Source organism: Glycine soja, chromosome 19 (genome assembly GCF_004193775.1).
Source record: "Glycine soja cultivar W05 chromosome 19, ASM419377v2, whole genome shotgun sequence".
Classification (NCBI taxonomy): Eukaryota; Viridiplantae; Streptophyta; class Magnoliopsida; order Fabales; family Fabaceae; genus Glycine; species Glycine soja.
The window spans coordinates 41,335,241-41,358,334 of record NC_041020.1 but is presented as its reverse complement, the minus strand read 5'-3'; the positions used below and the strand labels follow the sequence as shown (position 1 = coordinate 41,358,334).

The following is a 23,094-nucleotide window of genomic DNA, read 5'->3' as shown; positions in this document are numbered from 1 at the left end:
CAAATGAAGGAAGGGTTAATTCTTTGTGATTTTTCTTTCCTCCCCATTCCACCAAAACAAATGAACCACAAGTTAGTGAATTTAGAGGGGGAGATATAAGGTGAGAGAGAAAACAAAATCTTCTGAGAGAATTTAGAGAATGAAAAGCTTTTTGTTCTTGTAAAATACAGTACATAGGTTCTTCATATCATCCATATATATAGACTCTTGATAGACTTGGTAGGGACTGTTCCCTAGCATTATAACAAGTGATGCAACTTCCTAGACATTAATACACATGAGGCCATGAAGATTGCATGCATTTAGTAAGTGATACATGAAAACACACTTCTAACACACAACTCAAACTAATGCCCATTAATTAATTTTTAAATAACGACTAAAATCACAAACAAAACAGAATTCTAATACAACAAACACAAAAAAACCTAGGCATGAAATATGTAAGAAATAATCACTAGAAGAAACATCTACAAATATACATTCCTTATGTTTCAATCATCTTCAACAAGAGCACCAATTTGAAGTGATTGTAGAGTCTTTCAAGCCTCCCCCAATGCTGTCTTGATGTCATTCTGTAAAGGCAACAGGGAAACAACATATGAGAATAATTTCAAGTTTCAATAGCAGCATGTATCAGCGTTCTTCACACTTGCATGCCAAGCCTCTAGTTACATAGCAATAGCCACACTCATTCACACAAGAAATTATTGCATATCCTCAGAGCGCCATGTGAGGTTGCCTCACTCCATTGGTATCTTGACATATTAGCCTTAAGTGGCAGGATTCGTCATTGTTCAAGGCTGAGACGTCAAAATCCAAATGGAACGAACATAATCTCACATATGCACTCCATGGAGAGAAATAGAGAGAGATTGTACTTCAATGGACAACGGTGAGGTGGTTGGACCATAACGAGCGAGGACATGCCCTTCCTTGTCAACCAAAAACTTAGTGAAATTCCACTTTATCCTACTACCCAGAAATCCTGTTTTATTTGCTTTAAGGAATTTGTAGACAGGTGCTGTATCAGGTCCATTGACACGTACCTGTAAATAAAAAGGAATTTAATATATACAATTAACAACCCAATGCTAAATAATGGACAATACAGGCATATGTAATAATATAGAGATGCATAACTCACTTAAAAATCAGTCAAGAATAAACAGTTAAATCTACAAGATTATTATTGAATCATCATTTGTAAACATAACCACAATGCCAACATGCTTTCCATTTGGCATCTCTTAATAACTTTCAAAGACTAGATGCCAACACAAGAACAAATTCCTATCTTTATTTTATTCACCAATTTATTTTATGTTGGCTCATTTGACAGGACATAGTATTGACTTTTTTTTTTTATAAACAGAATTTATTAAGAGCAGGACACAAAATTGAAGGATAAGAAACCCTCAAGGGGAAAGTAGATAAAAGAGAAGGTAAAAGGAAAAAGAAAAGAAAAAAAGAAAAAGCAAAGACATGTAACAAAACATGTCGATCTCTCTAACGATCAAACAAAGACACTCCTCTGAAAAGACCATTAGCAGAACACCACAAGAAAGCGAAAATATATACTCAATCCCAAATGAGCTCAAAAGAAGACCATCAACCAGTGAAAATTCTAGCATTTCTTTCCAACCATATACACCAAAGGGCTGCAAACTGAGCACAATGCCAAAGCTTTTTTGTGTAGTGTTGCCTTTTTTTAATTAAAAAAGAATGATAACTCTAGACCTGTTCCACAGGATTGGATACCACTACAAAGCTGCTGATAAATCTTTGGTATGAAGACTCCATAAAGCCCTGGCCTTAAAGAGGCCCCAAGGTGTTGGTTTGAAAGGCCTGACCACAACATTTCTTGCCTTCAGCTTCAAGGCAAGCATGATCCTTCATTGTTTATATTACATCAAGGACCTCATTGCATTTTTATCCTTGTTTATGTTGATGATACCATTGTCACTGGTGATTCTCTATGCCTCATTCAGGATTTCATTGACAAGCTGCATTCTGAATTTGCTCAACAATTTGGCTCCATTAATTACTTTCTTGGTATTCAAGTCCAGCCTCTCCCTGATGGTTTCACCTCTCACATGACCACTGCTAAAGGGATTTCCACTCCCATGGTCACCAACCTTAAATTATCCAAACACAGGGTTGACTGTATGATTAATTCTACTCTTTACAGATCTACCGTTGGTGCCCTGTACTATGTTATTATTACAATTTACAAGGCCTGAAATCAGCTATGCTGGAAACAAGACCTCTCAGTTTATGTCTCAGTCTTTGGAGGAACACTGGAAGTCTGGAAGGCAGTCAAGTTCGTTTTAAGATATCTCAAAGGAACCCTTGTACATGGCTTGCGGCTGCAAAAGGCTGATCTCAGCCAATCTGCCCATCTTGTTGCATACAGTGATGCTGACTGGACTTCTGATCCAGATGATAGAAAATCCACCTCTGGATGCTGCATGTAATTTGTCCCTAATCTGATTTGCCAGTGATCAAAGAAGCAAAACTAAGTGGTTCGCTCCAGCACTGAAGCTGAATATGACAACCTTACCAACTCTGCTGCTGAGTTCATCTGGCTGCAATCCTTTTTGTCAAAACATTGGATTCCAATGCATGTTCCTGTGATCCTCTGTGACAACCTTAGCACCGTGTCTCTCTCTTAAACCTAGAGCTACATGTGAGAACTAAACATATGGAGCTTAACATTTTTTTTTTTTCATGAGAAGGTCCTCCGTCACTCATATTCCTGTTAAAAAACAGAACGCTGATATTCTGACTAAGGCACTATCTCCTCTTAAGGGACAAACTTAAGGTGGTTGACACCATGAGTTTGAGGGGGAGATATCAGAGTATAGGTTTGTGTTAGCATAGTCTATGATCAGTAGCCCCAACTGTCAAGTAGTTATTCAATTAGTAGTTAAGAAAAACCAGTTATCACTCAATTAGTTGGGTTTTTGTTACTGTTGTAACTGATTAACAGCCGGAAACCATTGTATATAAACCCCTGGGTGTACAAAACAGATTTAGTGAAAATATCATTAATTCCTCTCTCTCTCTCTACTTCTCTTAGTTTATCTGTATCTAATAGTTTGGGTTGCTTAAATTAGAATGGAATAGATCAAAATGAAATGGATTCCAATCCATTGCATCCAAACCTTCAATTTGTATTCCCTCTCAATTTGGGGGATACAGGACAGAATCAGGATACTTTTTTTTGTTTTTATTAAATTATGTTCTATCACATCTCTGCAATGCATCTGCAGCAGGTAAAGCTCTTTATTCCATCCCAACCTTGTTCCTCTTGGTAAGGTAAGCCCATGCTCTGTCATATCTTGACCATGAATGCACCTCTCCAACAGTGAATAATGACATAGCCACCAGCAGTAACTTTATTCATATTAGAAGCCCAATGTTTCAGACTATGACACAACCTGGCTCCACAAACATGATTCACATTTCTTCCAATCAAACTAAAGTTGCCTGAACCATTGGATATATAATATGATATATAACTCCAAGTAAAATTATTCCAATTTTTTTTTTTTTTACATTTTTGGTTCCTTTCCCTTTTCTCTACATCCTAGCATGTCTAATTATAATGTTGAGTTTATACAAATTGTAGATTTTGTTTAATCCAGTTAGCTTTTAGTTATTTTCTTTTTAATCCTTACACTGCTCATTCCAATTTGATCAATGCAGAGCTTACTTATACTAGGGTTGCAAGTGAGAAGTGTGATATCTATAGCTTCAGAGTACTGTCATCACTTCAATTAGCACTACTCATGGCATCACATTATGTATCTCAATATTTTGTTACTAAGTTAACACCATTAAAAAGGGTATAATAAAAACTATCATACACTTTTTTAATATTAGCCATCTCTCTATCATACACTTTTTAATCCATTGGCCAATGTTATGGTCATGCTCACTAGGCCTAATAAATAATAATAAAAACTGAGACAAACACAAAACTTGATCATAGTCTTGACTTTCAAAGGATGCTAAATGGTATTCTGTAGATGCAACGAGTTCAAACAAAACTAACAGAATGGCTTAGACTCAAGCAGTATGTCATGTTCCTTCTTAGTTCTTCCCATTGTTAAAATCACCAATCATTACTAACTTAAAACTACTGGATCAATCAGCATTCAATGACAAAATATAATTAGAACAACCACACCAGTAAATCAGTTTACTATTATCTTTGTACCCTAAAATATCTAGAACGGAAAAACAATCAGTAGAGGATCCAGATGCCTATACAAAGTACAAACAACCAATACCTTACCTTTCCAAAAATGGGATACTCAGCCTTGTACCTTGTACAGGCAAATTCCTCTGCCTCCTGGCTACTCCCGGGCTCTTGTTTCAGAAACTGGTTGCATGGAAATGCCAGTATCTCAAGACCTGAGATCAACCAACAAAACATTCTCAAGTGAGATCAATTTAATAATTTCTTTTAATCCTTCAGTTTAACTAAAAGTATTTGGTCACTGAAAAGGCACAAATTTGGAATCCAATAACATGCAAGTGCACCAACTGCTCTGTAAACCTAAAAAAACCATACCTCTGTCTTTATATTTGCTGTAAAGCTCAGTTAACTGGGTGTAATTGGAATTTGTAAATCCACTGCAGTTTACATCCAAAAAGTTAATCAGCTAACCCAAAAGCAATAAAAGGATAAAAAGAAAGTAAGATTGAATTTTTATAGCAAACACATGCAGAAAGTTGGGTTAGAAAAAAAGGGTGTGTAAAAATACCATTTTGAAGCGACGTTAACTACAAGAAGAACCTTCCCTTTGTAGGTGCTGAGGTTCACGTCTCTGCCCTTAGCATCCTGTGCCAACCATGAGAAGAGATTTCTATAATCATTCTCCAAAATCAAATAATAAAAAAAATTGGGGTTTCCTGTTGTTGAGATTCAAAAGTATATACCTTGACCATGAATTCATGGATGGATTTTTCTGTGACCGATGCCGAAGCACCCATTTCTCAAAGACGTGAACACTTCTCTCTCAACTTTCTGTCTCTTTGATTTCTTAATTTATGTCTATGCTAATATTTTGGGTTTACCAATTTCTTCAACAGTTTTATAGCATTCTCTCTCTCAAATTTCATCCATTAAGATTTAAGTGCGTGGTCCAGCAATGGCAGATGGACAACTTTCATGTTTTTTTCATGATTAAAGTTGACAGTTTCCCCAACATCAAGTACTTGATTAGCCAAAAATCAAGAATTTAAAACCACGTAATCAATATTTTAGTTTTCTTTTTTCGTTTTTTTAAAGGTGGTTCCGATCAATGAAACTAATACAACGTTGTTCTATTCTTCTAAATATTAACAGGTTTTCTTAGGTCATCTCTGCTGCCATCTCAGATTCTACATTTGCTCAGTAAAAAAATAATGTACACGAAATAATAAAAAAATAACAGAACTCGCGGTTTTTATTAACTGTTACTATCAAAGCAACCGAATTTCCACGTCACGATTTTTTGTCATACTCCCCCCCTCCCCTATATATGCTCTTTTACATCTGGAAATTACAGCATCCCCTCTAATTGTAGTGAAAATAAGTTACATCCGTGTGTATTATATTATTTGATTATAGAATATGATGTTTTTGATAATGATTAGATAAATAAGAGTGAGAATAATTAATTTTCATCCTCACTTTTATTTTAGTAATGATCAGTGATAATTGCAGTTTTTTTAGTGATAAGAAAAATTCAATTCCTTTATCTTGAGTTAAATTAAAAAAAAATGAAGAAAACAAGTAATAATTTTGCTCAAATTCACTCAAATAAAATTTTTAGAACGTAAAAACAACTTCTAAAAATCAAGAATACAAAAAAACATGCAGACAGATTCTACAGAAGAAGTTACATCCAAAACTATTATACTACAGTTAAATTGATTTTCGAAAGATATTTTTAAGAATCTAATCATTAAAATAAATATCTTACTGTTTATATCGTTAAAAAAGCGAATTGATCACTATCTCGAAACAGCAGAATCGTGGTTTTATACTGTTAAGTCATGTTTCTCCTTTGTCTTATAACTTAATTTTACATTACATAGCGTATAATTATTATATACGATATGTAATGTAACTTTTTATTTACGCCACCATCAACTCACTGTACAGCTACCATAAATGACAAGCAGTCACCTCTTTTGTCTGTAGATTGTGGAGAAGAAATAAGATAATTATCCCAAAAAGAAATTATGTGCTTTCAAGTCTAAGGTGTTCGATTTGGATATTTACATAATTATAATCATAACTAATAAATAATTAAATTATAAGTGAATATTATAATTTAATCATAACTAATTTTATATAACTAATTATAATGTGATATAATCAGTTATTATTTTTAAAATATGAATATACAACCAATTATGAATAAACTAATCATATTATCAATTATATAAAAAAAATTATATTTAAAATTAAAAAATCAATTATGAATGAATAAAAATAAATTATTTGAAATAATCATTTCTATAAAACTAACTATAATTTTATAACTATAACTATAACTATAGTTTATACCTACTTTTATAAACCAGCTATTTAAAACTAGTTTTCTTGAGCAGCCCTACTCAAGTGACAGAAGATTATCCTTGCGCATATACTTTAATGTTCAATTTAAAAAAATGAAGTACTTAATTTATTAAATTTTAAAAATAAATATTTGTTTCTTCACTTCAAAAAAAAAAAATTTATAAGAAAGCTTTTCCAAAAATTATAATGCTAAAAAGTGAGAAAGTCATGCCCTTCATGAGACGGAACACTTGCGTAGTTGGACGTACCAACTACCTTAATAAATGAATTTTAATAAACCATGGAGTGGCTACAAATGCCCCCACGCGTTTTTGTGTAGGGCAAGGTTTTATCCTCAGCCATCAAATTACAGGCTGCAATCAATGCAAGTACTCACAATGCACATGAAAAAAAGGAAAGGCATTTATGACAAATAAATAAAGGCAAGCACTTTGGGTGGGGGGAGAGAAAATACAGCTAACCCAGCTTCGTTACCCGAGGGGTATTTTTTCTATATTAAGAAAACAAATTCAACAAACGGCCCCTAAAAATTTTTTGGTTTGATCGAACATCTGTAAGAGCTTCCATGAAATAAATTATATAATCTGCAACAAAAAGAATTTGATACGTTGACAGCCTAATGATAAGTTAAAGCTCTCCGACCACTCTACAATGACTCTTCCTGCTCTGCATTCTGCAGAAGAGGCTGCAATATATATGTATATATACAAATTCTAGCAGATTATGACCATATCCTGTGCAGATTCTGCGGAACTCAAGATTCTTTCTTGCATGTACAGAAAGATGAAATAAAAACCACCTCTTCTAAACAAAGGCAGGGCCCACGACAAAAAGTGGGTTGTATCTAACATTCAATGAGTGAATTATAAGTAACAATGATACTAATTGGTGAAGGATAACCAAAGAGGCTTGCGGATAGACAGAACTCAGAAGTATGCCAACCTTCATTTAATAGTAATTTCTGTCATCTTGGCTGCCAAAAGTTTGGGCCTGAAACATAATTATCTTAAACATCAATTTAATATTCTAAAGTGATATTCCAGAATTCAAAGAAAAGAAGTAAATCAAAAAATAAAGATTTTTTCATGATTGATGAAAATCTGTCAAACAGGAGGGGCATATACCTCGGTTTGCTACTGGAATTGCATCTTCAAAGTGTGGTCTAAAATGCAAGGAGTCCCTGTAATTCATTGACGGGGGAGGAAATCTCCATCCATGACCTGGAAAACTAACTGATTCACTAGGATGACAACCATAAGGAGCAGGCACACCTCTGTCATGATACCGAGGACCTGAAAGCAGAAATCCCAAGAAAGATAATTATTAATACACACAACCAAAGCAAACCACAGCATGGCCGCCCACCCTTCACCTCAAATATCAAAATTCAAAAGCGTCATCAGTTATCAGTCTTACCAGAACAAGGAGGAACATTCCATCTCTCTTGGTAATCATATGGTGGTCTTAATCTCTCATGATTGTCATAACCATACTCTCTCGTCATGCTTGGCATAAAGTGGTGCCCATTGGAATATGAAGGGGGTGGCGGAACCTCCCTTTGTGGCTTCATACGATGTTCCCCATGAACAAAAGAAAACTGATTGGATGGCACATGGTGAGGTGGTGGTATCAAGTAACCTTTATTATGCATAGTAGCACCATCAGTATTCCTGGAATTGTCTGTTGGTTGTACAGGGAAAGTGTTGAAAGAGCAAGTAGACTCTGGCATCTGCATTGGCATGTCTCTACATTCAGGGACTGTATACTGCACTGCGTCACTGATAGGTTGACTATTTCTTGGTGCAGCTAAGGGCTCGGCCATTGGATGGAGTACATTGGCTTTCACAGTCTGCAAAAATGAACCAAATCCCAAGTAGAAATGAAAAGGTTTACAAAATTAGTTTTAACATGCTGCAACTTGTTCCATTGTGTAAAAATCCCAAGCAAAAGTTGTGAAACATACCAATGAATCTTCAAAACCTTTTGAATCAACTGCAACATGATATTGATCAGAGGTAGCTGACTTGAAGTGCAATGTAGGAGGTGGGGGTGGAGGTAGAGGTAGAGATGGAGGAGGAGGAGGAGGTGGTGGTGGTGGTGGTGGAGGGGATGATGGTGGAGGTGGGGAGGACGGTGGCAAATCCTGGGGTAAAGGGGGGCCAAAGGACACAGGAAGATTCTTCTCAAACTCTCTGGCATTTCCTCTATCAATATTACAAATCGAATTCAATTCACCATCAACAGACGGAGCCACATCTTCCATTTCAAGCTCACCATCAACATCTTCCAACACATGCCTGCGTTTTTCAATTGCATGAGTTGTTTCTTGCACTTCATATGTTTCAGAATCATGTTCAGGTGTGACAGCCTCAAACTCCCCTCCATCAGAATCACTCCCTCCATCTCCAAGCATTCGGGGCATGCAAAATCCAGGTAGCTGAAAACTTGAGTTGCTGCAAGACCAAATGCAACTTGAGTAAACAGTAAACACACTTGCAGAGGTACGAGAAAATCATAAAGTCAATATTTTCTTCCAACAATTTCATACCTTCCATATTCATCAAGCATACCCTCCATGTCTCTAACAGGGTCATCAAAAGGCCTGTCTCTTCTTAAAGAACGGTGTGAGTGGACACCTGCAGAAACTGAACTGCTATACGAGTCTAGTTCCTGCATATGATGCCGAATAATGGGTTCAGGAAGGATTTTTCTCTCCAACCACAGTCTTAATACCTACATAATTGGGAGAAAAGCTTAACAATTATAAGAGAAGACTTGAGAGCATATATGTTTTAATTTAAGTAAACAGGAAATTTCATTTACTTGCCTTAAGACACTGCCTACGATTTTCTTTTGCAGCATTTCCCAGAGGGGCAGCAGCAGACAAGAGGCGTGGCAGGACTGCTTTCATAGCAGATGGATATACTCCACCAATGTCTCCTGGAAAATCAGATTATTTTCAACATCAACAGATACTGAATGCATAGATTTTGCTATGTTTACAACATCAACAGATACACATGCACATATTCTTTTTGTTTTTGCTTGCAAGATTCAAGAATCACCAAATGATAAACAATTACCTTTCAACCCTCGAGAACATTGAGCAATAGAGTCAACAAGAAAAAACAGATCCACCCTCCGATGCAGGCTTGACTCAATTTCCAGATCATGGACAAGAATTTCCATCACCTAGAATACACCCCCACATCCCAGGCCCCCAACAAATGAATATACCGTTAAGAAAAGACATGATAAGCTTTTAAAGGGAATGTACAATAATTTTCAATAGGAAATAACCATAAAGCAAATTAAATAGTTATAATTCCCATCAAGGTGCATAAGATTTAAAGTAAAACATGTAGGTGCAAACTTAACTATACTCTGACAAACAAATTAAATTAAGTTCCTCTATGAGCCTGGGATGCCAAAAGTGAGCTGAATGATGCCCAAAAGAAAAAATTCAATAAGAAAATAATTTAAGAGACTGGCCAAAAAGAAACAATCATTTAATCTCAAAACAACAAGCAATTTATTCATTAATAATTTAGGGAAAAAGATAAAGGTATTCTGGTTAAAGGATTCCACAACAGGTGCAAGACAAGCTTCAAGATCCAACCAGGCCTAATGAACTTGACTCCAAATTGTTGGTCATGACAAAACCAAATGTTCCTTCCTAAAGAAATTCAAATTCTACCAAGACACAAAAAAAAAGTATCCAAAAGGTCATAATTATAATGCACCTGATAAATTTAGATTGCTCGGACTCACGGTACAGTTAATACCATATGTAGTCAAGTAGATAAGGTGCAAATGCACCAAGATTCATGGATCAATTTAAATTTGGTCAAAATATAGAAAGCTAACAGGCTTGAAAGGTAAAACTATGAGGTCTCAAAAAGCATAAATTGGATATCTCCTTTGACTATGAAAGCTTTTTTTATTTAATGGTCAATTGCAGAACCACCACAATGAGATTTGAACCTAGAACCACATGCAAATTGTAAACTACCCAAACCCCCACCACTAGGCTGACCCTACTCTTGACTATAGAAGCTAACACAATATAATTCCCTTATTTTATTTTAATTCAGAGGAGGGGCTAAAGCCCGACAAGAAACTTCAAGATCCTAATGGATCTCAGGGTAGCAGACCCCATAGCATCCTTCAAGACAAGGAGAGAACATTCTAAAGGAGGGACCTTAAATACATGTGTCCCTAAAGAATACTGATGAGCTACTCTTTAAACTAACTATCATATTAACAAGGTTTTTGTACGTGGGTGCGGTATAGGATAGTCATTTGCACTAAACTCAATAGCCCGCTTAGAATCAGACTCAATGAGGTGCCTGAATTCAAGATCCCAAGCCTGTTCCAAACTCCAAAATACCTGTTATTCAGCAATCAGAACATTCGAGGAGCCTAGATTGTGGATAAAACCAGACTTCCACTGATCCCAATGATCCCTAAAGACCCCTGCACAGCAAGCACTCTGATCTTTAACAGACCCATCCACATTGAATTTAATCCAAAAATGGGGTGGGGTTAACCATTTAATATTAACAACAGAAAATTGGGCTGCAGGCACAACATTCAGCAACCTGCTATCGATCACCGAAGTCCAACCCATCAAATGACTTTGAGCCATATTCAGAATTGGATACATTGAAATGGTCTGGTTTTTCAAGGGGAGCAGTTTCCTATTGCACAAAAAATCATACTGGTTCAAAAAAACACAAAAAAAGGCATTCATCATGTCATAAGTAAAACTAATCTAATCAAAAAGCATTCACAATTCATGATTTTACATTTCCTATTGACACAGCAAAGAAAATAAAAATTTAACAATACCATCGCATTACCTTAGTTGCAATGCCAAACTTTGCACAGTCAATAGCTATGCGTGTTGCTCGACCAATACTTTCCTTTGTCCTTTTCAATGTCCTAAGCGTTGCTTCAAAGTACAACAATGCAGCATCTCCTGCTTCAGTTGACTTGCCCACAGATCTTGATCGTCCATTTTCCACAATCCCATCTTTCCATCCATCAGTAGGACCAGATAAAGTGTTCTTCTGGTGTACATCAGGGCTACAACTTCCATTTTGAAGGATATTACTACTGTCTGATGTAGAAATATTGCAAACTGATGTATTTGGAGGTGAACCTAGTGGAAGGAAAACTCTCCCATCAGTCAAGGATGGACTTGACAGAATGACCAAATTACCCTTTTCACCTGAATAATCATTTGATATTGAAACAGAATTCATATCCTCCTCTTGTCCTTTAAATTTTACCTCTTTGACAACCTCATGCCTGAAAAGAAATAATAGCATGAGCTTTAGTTAATTGAAAGAAATGCAGCATACATTACTTTCATTACACAATTGTTCTCTTTTCATTTTTCATTACCTTTAACAGATTGATTAAAATATATACAACTACACCAAACTGACCCCAAGTAACTGAATTTGATAGATTCCAACAAAAATACAGAACGTGTATATGGCAGAAGGGGTGACAAGTTTACCCAAGAGGGCAGTTGGTGGAAATGGATAGAAAGGGAGAGGGAAATTTCTGAGATAGAACTATCTTCTTTCAGTTTCATTTGTTTTTCCTGTGTAAGGAGGTCTAGCTCCATTCTTGTTCTTAGTTTCAGAGATGTCAGGAGGAGTTTACCTTATTTCTCTTTTTTTTTAATCAGCAATTGTTTAGGTTGCAAAACACAACTACTTGCACAAATATGACCTAAATTAGGAATGTTCAAGTTCATCTAGTCAAATTTTATAATGAACCATATTAATCATGACAGAGAATGGAAAGCATGAATTTTGTGAAGGCTATAACTTCTTGCACATTTGGATGAGCAATTTGGTGAAACTCGATGTTTTAGAATAGGCTGAAAACAGCTTGTTTAGAGCTTTACTCATAAGCTAAAATTTCTAGCTTCTCCATAAATGGTTTTCTTTAAAGAAATAAATAGAAATAAAATTTCACAAATAATTAAATAGGCAGCAAAAATGTTTATTTTTTCATAATCTTTTCTTTTTCTCCCCAAGGATATGAGTGATCAGAATCTAGTAATTGTAGGAGCTATAAAAGAAGCTTACGTGTCATTAATTTTGCTGCTGCCACCAACTGCTTGCTTCCCCATATCCTCACAAGCAACCACCACATTCTGTGGCACATTAATACTATTTTGAGGTACCAATTTATCACTTTCACCGTCACCTGCCACAGGATCAAGACTTATTCCACCATGCTCTAATGTATCAGATGCATCTGAATGGTTTGAAGGTCTGACATTGTAATCACCATTTGGTAACAATGATGGACATGGTGAATCCTTACTGTTTCCAACTTGGCAACATTTTACATCAAGATCAGGAGAAATTTTTCCATGTGATTGTATTTGTGAATCTATTTTGGCAGGATGACAGACAACAGAATCACTAAGATCTTCACCACCTTGCTGTCTATCACCTGGGATGACATCCTTCCCAGTTTCACATTGGAACTTGGCCAAATGCTTATCCACTTCTGTAGATGACTCATTCTCTGTGGAAATAATTGTATTCGAACGAGTTGAGAAACTATACATACTAACATGAGATGAATCAATGCCACAAGAATCCAACCTTTGCAGTTCTAAATCATTACCTCCTTGATTGTTAACGGTCATACAAGGACATCTCTTAATGGTAGATATACAGCATCTACCACTTGATGTCATTATAGAGGAGGATTCCATGCAAGCTTCACCTTCTTCAGCAGCATTGGCAGACATTGCTTCTAAAGCACGATGGATGCGTTTAGATGGAGGTAAAGCAGCTTCATCATCCACAGAGCAGCCAAACATTTGGTCCTTTTTAATTTTACAAATCTGAGACCCATTTTCAGAACACAGAGCTATTAAGTTAGAAGGAGAAACACTAACCAAAGCACTATTCAACACTGATGTGCCTCCTTCAGCAAGGCTACCATTTTCACAATTTGAGGATGTGATTATCTGATGTGGTGAGTCAGTAATATCTTCCTCGCCACATTTAACCTGAACTTGTGCAATGCTATTGAGTTCTGCCTCTGCGGATGATTTACCCATTCTAACTCTAGCTCGTTTCACCAGGGGCAAGTGTTCATCTCCATCTTGATCAGGGCATCTTTCTTTAGAATTTCCACCCATATTCTGCAAACTTTGGCTGGCATTCTGAGCACCAGAATCATTAGTTTCCTTTTTCCGGTTTGGTTTTCTTTTCTTCTTGTTGATTACAGCCTTTATTTCTAGATCAAGACCTTTGTTCAAATCATCTTCACCTTCAGGGCACTCAATAGGCTCAGACTGTTCAAGTTTTAAATTAGAATCTATCGTACTTCCCTCATTTAAAGTGAAGGCATCAGAAATGATTGTAATAATTTCAGAACCATTGTCCTCCATGCTAACATTTGGAGCAAATGCAGGTGAATCAGTATCATCACAACCTAAAAGGTCAGGTGATTTCCTGATATGTTTTCTCCTTCTTATAGATGTATCCTCAATTGCATCAGCTGATATGTTGTCATTACTATTGCTGCCATTATTTCCACCATCACTATAAGGTAAAACAAAGTTTTGGACCTGTAATGTGCTTCTAGACCTTTGAACTGGTGCATTTCTCTGGGTTGTTGAAAAAAGTGATTTTACAGTTGCAGTCATAATAGCATTATCAGTAGCTTCCTCCAATGATGCTTCTATATTATAAGATTCATCCTTCAATGCAACAGCATCCTCAGGTCTGTCAATCACACAATTTGAAGATTTCATTTGTGAATTAATTGTGAAAGGAGCATCCATCTGCTCCTTTGCCCCTGTGTTGGCAGATGGATCAGGTGAATATGACTCATCCATCTGCTCCTTTGACCCTGTGTCACCATCCTGATTCTCAGTCCTCAATTTTTCATAACATTCAATAATCTCCTTTACTGCACGAGCAAATTCACCACCTCTTCCTGGACGTTTGGCAAGAGATTGTTTCTTCTCTTCAGTAAATACTTCAACATCGGCAGGATTGCAGAAAGCTCTGCAAAACCAAATGGCATTTCAAACCAAGACAATTTGCAAGGTAAATAAAATTAAGGCTTGCACATGGGGGAATAACTAAATGTTAAGAGAGAGACTCCACATTGCTAAACAGTTATGAAAAGTCTTACAGTTAGCTTAAAAATATAATTCATGCAAACCATTCACATTCAATCAATGAAATAGAAATTAAAATTTCAACACCTCATTTATTATCCTTCCCCCTTTAAGTTGGTGTTAATCACTTCCTCCCCTAATTAAGTATGAATGTAGGATTTAATCAATATTAAGTCACACCACACCTTGTTTTATCCAAATGCTATAGTGAGATAACAGATGGTAGGATAGCCAATATTTTGAATTTTGTTATATAGTTTATATCATGTATACTATATACATATAAATTCTCAAAAATGATAAACAAAATTCTGAAAATAAATGACATGCATAATTAACAATATAGTCATAGGTGTCTTAAACAAAACATACAAGTAAATACCAACAAAAGTCAAATTCAAGCTTCCTAGATAGGAATAATCATCATCTTCTAAATCCAAGTCTTCTTTATAATTTTAAATACTATTACAAGTTTACAACTATAGATTTCATTTTTGAAAATTAGAATCCCAAAAGAACCATGATATCTCTGTTCAAAGGGCTTTACTGGAATCAACAAATAGTGCTGTTATGGATGCTATTTTGTCCATCATGGCTGCTGCTACAATTGCTCCGCTATGGCAGCCCCTATGGCAGATAGGGGCCAGTCAGCACTGCTACACCACTGTAGCATGCTATTTAAAACCCTGATTTTATCATAACCATTCTAGTTGATTCATCTTTGTTAAATTTCAGCTTAAAACCAATTGGCATTAACTGAAGTTGTCCAACAGATATATAAGCTACATCCCAAGAATTGAGGCAAGCAATGTGGGACTTCCTAACAATCTTCTCTGGTATCATGAGATATTGTCTGCATTTATTACCCTAATATTATCTGCAATTCTGTATATTCTTTCCCTATTTGATTTTTGTCATCTATCATCAAGTAGGTAGAAATTTGCCACCTTAATTCTACATATCAATTCTCTTTTTAATTATAGGAGAATGCCTCTAATCAAATATGGGAAAATAACCTTTATCGTGCAACTTATCAGAGCCTTTACATAAGCTCTGGTGCAACTGTCCTTCCTTTTTCTTAAACCCAAGGCCTCCATCGCTGCCACAGTCCATTCTCTAAGAAGTTAGAACCCCTCCAAAACAGATAGCCCAATTTCAGAGTTGGAAAAATTGGAGATTGCTGCACAACTGGAAGGCAAAAATTATTTATAACATTGGACAATATTGGTGCTGACTCTAAATGGGAAGTGGAGGCTTCTTCGTCTCTGTGACAATCCACCTCCTTAGAGTAAAGGTGAGAAATTCAAAAACATAGGGCATAAAGTTACTCTCATCACAACCCAGTTGCTGAACTCAATGCAGATTGAGGTATCTCAGAATTTTAAGTTACTTGAGACATCAAAACAGATAGGCAAGCTCAAGAGTTGCTATTATCTGAGTTAAGACGAGGATTGTTCATACCAAACAAGGCAACCTTTCTGTTACAGAGTATTTCATGCAAGAATGGTTTGGGGCAGGAGACGAAGCTATACCAGAATCTGGAATGAAACAAAAAGAAGTCAATCAAACTCTTCTTTAAATGAGAGGAAGAGCTTGAGCTTTTGAATTCTTGGCTGGTCTAAGCATGGAGTTCGATCAAGTTCATGTCCAGATTCTTGCAAGAGTCTTCACCAAACCTGAATGAGACCTTTCCACTTGTCCATGGAAAAGAAAGACACCATACTGTGATGCTGGAAAAATACCTATGCCTCTCAATCCAACACTGATTTAGCTCTCACTACTGCATAGAGGAGAATAAATGAACATGGTCCAGACCAAAACCAAGTAAAACCCTGAACCAAGACAATTTATGGTGTACTTATTGCAACAAACCAAGGGACACCAGGGAAATTAAACCAGATAAAACAGAGGAAGAATGAAGCTAACCCTACAGCCCAGAAAAAGGAAATGGAACCTTCAACTTTGCATAAAGTTGAAGGTTCAGTCCCTCAACAAGTGGTTTTTCTATTAAACAGCATTGTGGCAGCAAACTTGATCATTATGCTCTCAAGTGTGCACTTTTAGGATATTTCAATGTCCATCAGCCGTAAGTGTATCCGTCCTCCAACCAGAAAATTCTGTTTCTAAGGATATTACATTTTGTAATCTCTCCAACAATATTCTTCACATCGCCAAGGGGAGAATTTCCATGATGTTAAACAACTTAGTTATCTACACTTTATTCTTAACCTTCCTCTCTCCAATGTTCCATCTGCTTCTCAAACAACTCCTATTCACCCAAACTAACGGAGTACTATCCTACATACTCAGAAAACAGAGCATGTCCAAAAGCCCAAAGAATCACTATTCATTCATGGTGAACTTGAGGAGAGAAAAGTTCAGCTCTATTCAACAGCATGCTCAATCATTGGATCCAACTCCTACTGAAGCTCATAGAGAATCGTCAGTTATGGAACCCAAATTTAGTCCTCTTTTTTTGTTGAAACCTCTACTCCAGGTAAGGAGGAATTCTCTTTACCTGTTGAGCAAAACTCTAAACTTGATCTACCCATTGCCGTAACTCTGTAACAAAAGGAAAAAGAAGTTGCACCAAACACTCCATATCCCATTATGTATCTTACCACAATATTATAGACAGATGCAATTCCTTCTTGCTAACCTTAAGCACACATTATAGTTTAGGGATAGTACAAGAAGCCTTGAAGCATATACGAAGGCAGGTCAGATGGGTATAGCAATGATATAAGGCAAGGTTAGTGGCAAAAGGATACACTCAAAAGCAAGGGAGCCAGAAGGAACATGACTTAAAAAAGCAGTCCAAAGAATTATGCAGTATCTGTACACTGCTGACTATGGAGACTATGGAGGATCTCTAGTTAATCAACATTCTACACAGGGTACTGTACCTTCAGTGGGATAATTTGGCAACATGGAGAAGAAACAAGACGTGATAGCAAGATCAAGTGCAAAAGCAGAGTTCAGAACTATGGGTCTAGATATTTGCGGGTTATTGCGGTTACAGATAATTGTGGATGATTTGCGAATTGAGAGAAGTAAATGAAGATTGCGACAACAAGTCAGCAATCAGCATTGCACATAATTTGGTTCAGCATGATTACACAAAGCATGCAGAGGTTAATATTTGATATACATTTTACAAAAGAGAAGTTAGTAGATGGCATACTTGATCTCCGAAGTATTCGATCAGAAGATCAAATAGCAGATGAAATTACTAAAAGGCCTCTCAACTTAGATGTTTAAGGAGATAATTAGAAACCTGGGATTGAAGAACATTCACTCACCAGCTTGAAGGGGAGTGTTACAATATCTTCTCTGATTTGAAGAGATATTGTCTTCATTTGTTTCCTTAGTTATTGTTTGTATATTCTTTCCTTATTCATATTTGTCAATATCATTGAGTAGAAATCTGACACCATATTTGTAGTTACCAATTTTCCTTAATTATAGGATAAAATTGTACATCTTGTATATATACAGGCAGTTTTCCCCTAATAAAAAACAGAACAATTATTCCAGAGCCTTTAACATTTAAATCTTATTTAATATTTAAAAGTTAAAACAATTAAAAGAGAAATACCAATCCCAAATAACATTAATAATTCTCATCTTTAAAATACACAACACAATAGGTCACGAGGATCTCAACACAAGATAAAACTTAAAGCCTACTTTATGAACTAGCACTGTAACACAATAATGGAGATATATCAACATTTTTTTTTTATCAGCCAAAAATATAATATATTCATTAATGAGTACCAGAGGTACTATAACAGTACAAACTTTAGAAATGCAATTCGTAGCTGGCTCACTAGCAGACCTAGTGATTACACAAACTGATAAATACTACAGTCAGGTAATAAAACAGAACTGTATCCTATTTCCTTATGTTCATGTCCGAAGAAAACCATCTTTAAGATTTGAAGACCACTGATTGAAATGAGATGTGAAATTCTTATCTAAGTTATGGAGATATATCAACATGAAATCACAATATTTTGTTAAATATCATTTTACATGTTAATATTTGTAAGATAAGTAATTAGGGATTTGATTTGTATTTATGACAAATTCCTTTTGTACTCTATTGTGTAATGTGTAATTATAAAAAATACATGTGTGGACCTGGGAGACAACATTCAGATATCCTTCTTTTCTATAATTTTCATATCAGAGGTGCACATACACTAAGATTGCTTCATCGTTATGTTCTCACTGCATGTTTAACCAGTTTATAACTTCCTGGGATATTAACTTAATAAAGAACCACAAAAAAATTCTTACGTAGTTTTAATATGCATGAGAATAGATATTGACAAAGCTAAAGGAAGGATGATAGGGAGAACATAGCAAGAAAAAATATTTGAGGATGAAAAGTTAATAAAAATAAACAATCAAACATAAAATTCATTGAACTACATTCTGTCCCTTGGAATAGGATAAAGAGCAAAAGATTAACTAAATCAAGAATCATCCAGCATGTGGAACAGAAGAAGGAAAATTATTACAGACAAAAAGAAAACAGAGGACCAAGCAGAAACCAAAACATTTGGGATACAAGCATTCACAATCACAAAGCCTAACTTGGGATCCAGTATATAAAACATTTCTATCCAATAAAATCGCCAAAAGCAGTACTCTCTAATTATAAGTCATACCAACTAACATCATATATCACATTTTTATATAGAATTTTTGCAGGATATTGACAGCATTTGTTTGGCTATATTTTGAGATTTCAGACTTTAAAGAGTCACTTTTGCAAGAATTGATTCAGAGAAAATCACTGTTATGTTTTAAAATCCTATTTGCAAAATTCTGTCCGAGTGAAATTATATTTAATTGGGTAGTGTTCTAGGCTTCATGCAACTAAAATTCCACAAGGATAATATTTGCCTGGACTATAATCCACATATATAATTTTTTCTATACAATGTCCCACAGAATGAAAATAAAGTAAGCTTCCAGGTTATTTTGTTACTTTTGATGCTCCGACACCAAGAAGAGTCTTGACGTCTAGGAAAATAATGATAACTAGAGCAGAGGCCCATGCTATGCACCACCATGAGAGAAAATGAGAAGAAAAAAAACAGTGGGCTCAGATTGCATATGCAAGCAACACGTGGCGGAGGCTGGATGGTTTTTATATAGAGAGAGATGACAAAAATGAGATAAAAGACAAAGTTATTACATGAACCTCTAGTGACAAGGTGGAATCTTATAGCTGATATCCCAGATAGAAATTACAGGGGAGTGAATATTTTCACTTAATTTTTTTACAATATAAAGTCATGCTTCATGAGAGAGAGCATGGATCAAACTGAGCCAATTGAAAGATCAGCGACATAGAATTGTACATTTGTACTTATATGTGGAATGCAGAGAGCACATGAAGTGAAGAGTGCATGCTCATATTGGAGCATGTTTAATTCCATATTTGAATTAGAAAGATTTGACGCATCAAAAATGTGCCTTGAAATCAATGCCAACATATTTAGCAAATTTGGCACATGAATCATATCAGGTCATGCCAGCATGATTTTGGCTATTGACAAGCACCATCTTGTTGCTTCTCTGGTAGAAAATCACTTTGGGTGTATATTTTATAGAAAGGCCTTTAAATTTTTTATAATATAAACCAAACAAACCAATTATGGTAACCACACACTTGAAGAAGTATTTTTTATCAACACTATCCAAAATCAAGTATGCAGAATATGGGCCAAACACAAGTGTGTTGGCAACATAATTCACTTTGCTGCAATATGCCACAAACCACAATCAAATACCCGAAAACTAAGAGTAACTAAGATAAAAGCCATTAGCATTCATTTTTTTTATCCGTTCTCTGCTCATAAGAACTAAAAGGGTAAAATAGACACTACTACAATTGTCACAAATGTATGGTCTGATTCTCAATTTCTCACTAGAAGAATCATACCCTAAAGGTGAAACCTCACATATGCACAAACCTCATACCTACTATTACCTACTCAAACTTCAGAGAAAATTTATCACACAACAAAATCTTTTAAATATGGTTACAACTTACAACCATAATATATACATGCCATAAAGGACAAGCTAACTGAAAAATGCAAGCATGTCATCAATAAGCATTATCATCACAAGTGGACTACAATTATTGAAACCATTCAGTTTTAGCTTGCTTAAAAAATAGACATCCTGATGTATGGATATTTTAATATCTATACAGGCCTCATCAAAGTGTAATAGAAAGAATATAGAAGGAAAATCACTTACTAACACCACAATCTCTAATAACATTCCAGCAAACACCAAATCAATGACATATGAACAAGAATACTACAATTACACCTTACAATATCCCTAGGTCAAACAACGTAGTATTAAGTATTAACGATATCAGATTTCTACTAAATCATTTCAAGCAACCAGGTTTTGAAATTTTGTCATGTCCATTCAATTCCTTATCAAACAAGAACACCATATGCATACCAATAGCAACTTCATGTCCATTCAATTCCTTATCAAACAAGAACACAATATGCATGTCAATAGCAACTCAATCAAATGAGACATGGACTTGAATACATACATTTGTGGGGCGGCTCCAAAGAAGCAAACAAATACTTTCTTCCGATCAGCAGAGTAACCCCACTTCTGCGGCTCACTCACCTGCCCCAAGATAAAACAAAGCAACTTAATCAGCAAAGAAAATCTTCATAACATACAATCAAAAAGCAGGGGAAAAAAGTGTCCAACTGTCCAAAACAAACATATAAGCTATACAGGACCATAGAAAATGCAAAGCATGGCTTTGTATTGTTTAACTTACGGTCCCTAGTCTCTGACCTTCTCCACAGCTCCTCCGGGAGCCTCTAGGCCCCGATCAAGTCATTCATAAAAAATCTCCAAATATAATCATTTGATTAACCCAATCTCCGTGTAATATCTAAATTCGACAGTACAACTACAGCTTAAGCTAAGGCAAATCAGATAATCAAGGTCAGACCCAAAATCTTTCAATAAAATCCAATATACACACCAAAAAAACAAAACAAAAATAAAACAACCACTAAAATTAATCGATTATCACCGGGCAAACACTTAGCACCAAACCATACTACAGCAGAGGAAAATCAGTACAACATGCAATCCAAGAGAGTGTTCTGTTATTCTAGACAGCAAAACACAATCAATCCAAAAAATTCAAGCATTCACTTAAAAATTAACGAGCAGCACTCACCGTCGCAGGCCAAGCAGGGAACCCCTTAACCTTAGCGAGCACGAGATCGCCGAGCTTAAACTGCCGGCAGGCGGCGGCACCGCCGGCGCTTTTCTTTCCGCCCTTTCTACGACTAGGCGGCATGGCACGAAACCAGTGTCAAGCAATAGCGCCCGATTTTCTCCGAATCGAAGAGCGAGAGTGAACGAGAAACCAAATTCGAAGAGTGATCGAAGGAGTAGGAACGGTTGCGAATAGGCAGAGAGAATTAGAAGGCATTGGGAATGGGGAAAACCCTAATTGGAGAGAGAGTGAAAGAAAACATGACATAAGAGAAGAAGTGTTTGGTTAGGTGAGGCGGAAGAAGAAGAAGAAGTTGATGCTGGTGATAGTGGTGGTGTGGTGGCTTAGGGTGCGGTGAGTATATGCATTCACACTCCGTGAAGTGCGCTAACGTGCACCCTGTGCGCACACTGTAAATATATACTCCCCTTTTCAACAGTTCCCTTCGCTCTGCCACGTGACCACCACCATCACCCCTGACGTAAACCTAAAATTCAATTTTCGGTACTGTAAAAAATTCTACCAATACGGTAGAAATCTGCGTCAGTTTAATTAATTGTGAGGCATTTATGCTCAGTCTAGCACTATATAGTATACTACTATGGTAACTATCAATTGTTTACATTTTCTGTCAAAAATTTGTTTGTTTACATTGATTTCATTATTGAGCACAATAATAGGGGGAAAAAAACTATGATAAAAGTGATTAAAAATAATGAATGTACTGGGAAACACTTTCAACCCACGGGTTTCAACAGAAAAATTTTACTTTTAAAAGCAAAAATACCAAAATAACATGGAAAAGCTTTCACTTGGGTCAAATTCTTTCACAAACACTCTCTAAATACACAATGCTAATAGGTTTTATGGTAATTTGAACTAAAATTCATTTTCTTAATTTTGTGGTTTTGTTATTATTGATAAAACCAATTGTTGTTTTTTGAATTTGTGTTAAATTTAATGATGATGTAAAAATATACAAATTTTAAATATAATAAAGTTGTTGACATTTGAATAATTATTTTAAAAGTTATATGTCAAATGATTTCT

General features: G+C 35.8%; 1 protein-coding gene across 1 annotated transcript; it reads right to left on the bottom strand.

The window, feature by feature from the left end:
• Positions 1-120: 120 nt before the first annotated feature.
• LOC114398839 (protein HUA2-LIKE 2-like) lies at positions 121-22,444 on the bottom strand. Its single transcript, XM_028360960.1, has 16 exons — positions 22,003-22,444; positions 21,352-21,431; positions 12,688-14,634; positions 11,443-11,893; positions 9,664-9,772; positions 9,408-9,520; positions 9,129-9,313; positions 8,544-9,033; positions 7,997-8,429; positions 7,705-7,872; positions 4,951-5,006; positions 4,776-4,852; positions 4,583-4,644; positions 4,304-4,422; positions 882-1,049; positions 121-575 (listed from the first exon to the last, which is right to left on the bottom strand). Exons 1-16 carry the CDS (start codon positions 22,123-22,125, stop codon positions 543-545), a joined length of 4,614 nt encoding a protein of 1,537 aa, XP_028216761.1. The 5' UTR covers positions 22,126-22,444; the 3' UTR covers positions 121-542.
• Between the last annotated feature and the right edge of the window lie 650 nt (positions 22,445-23,094).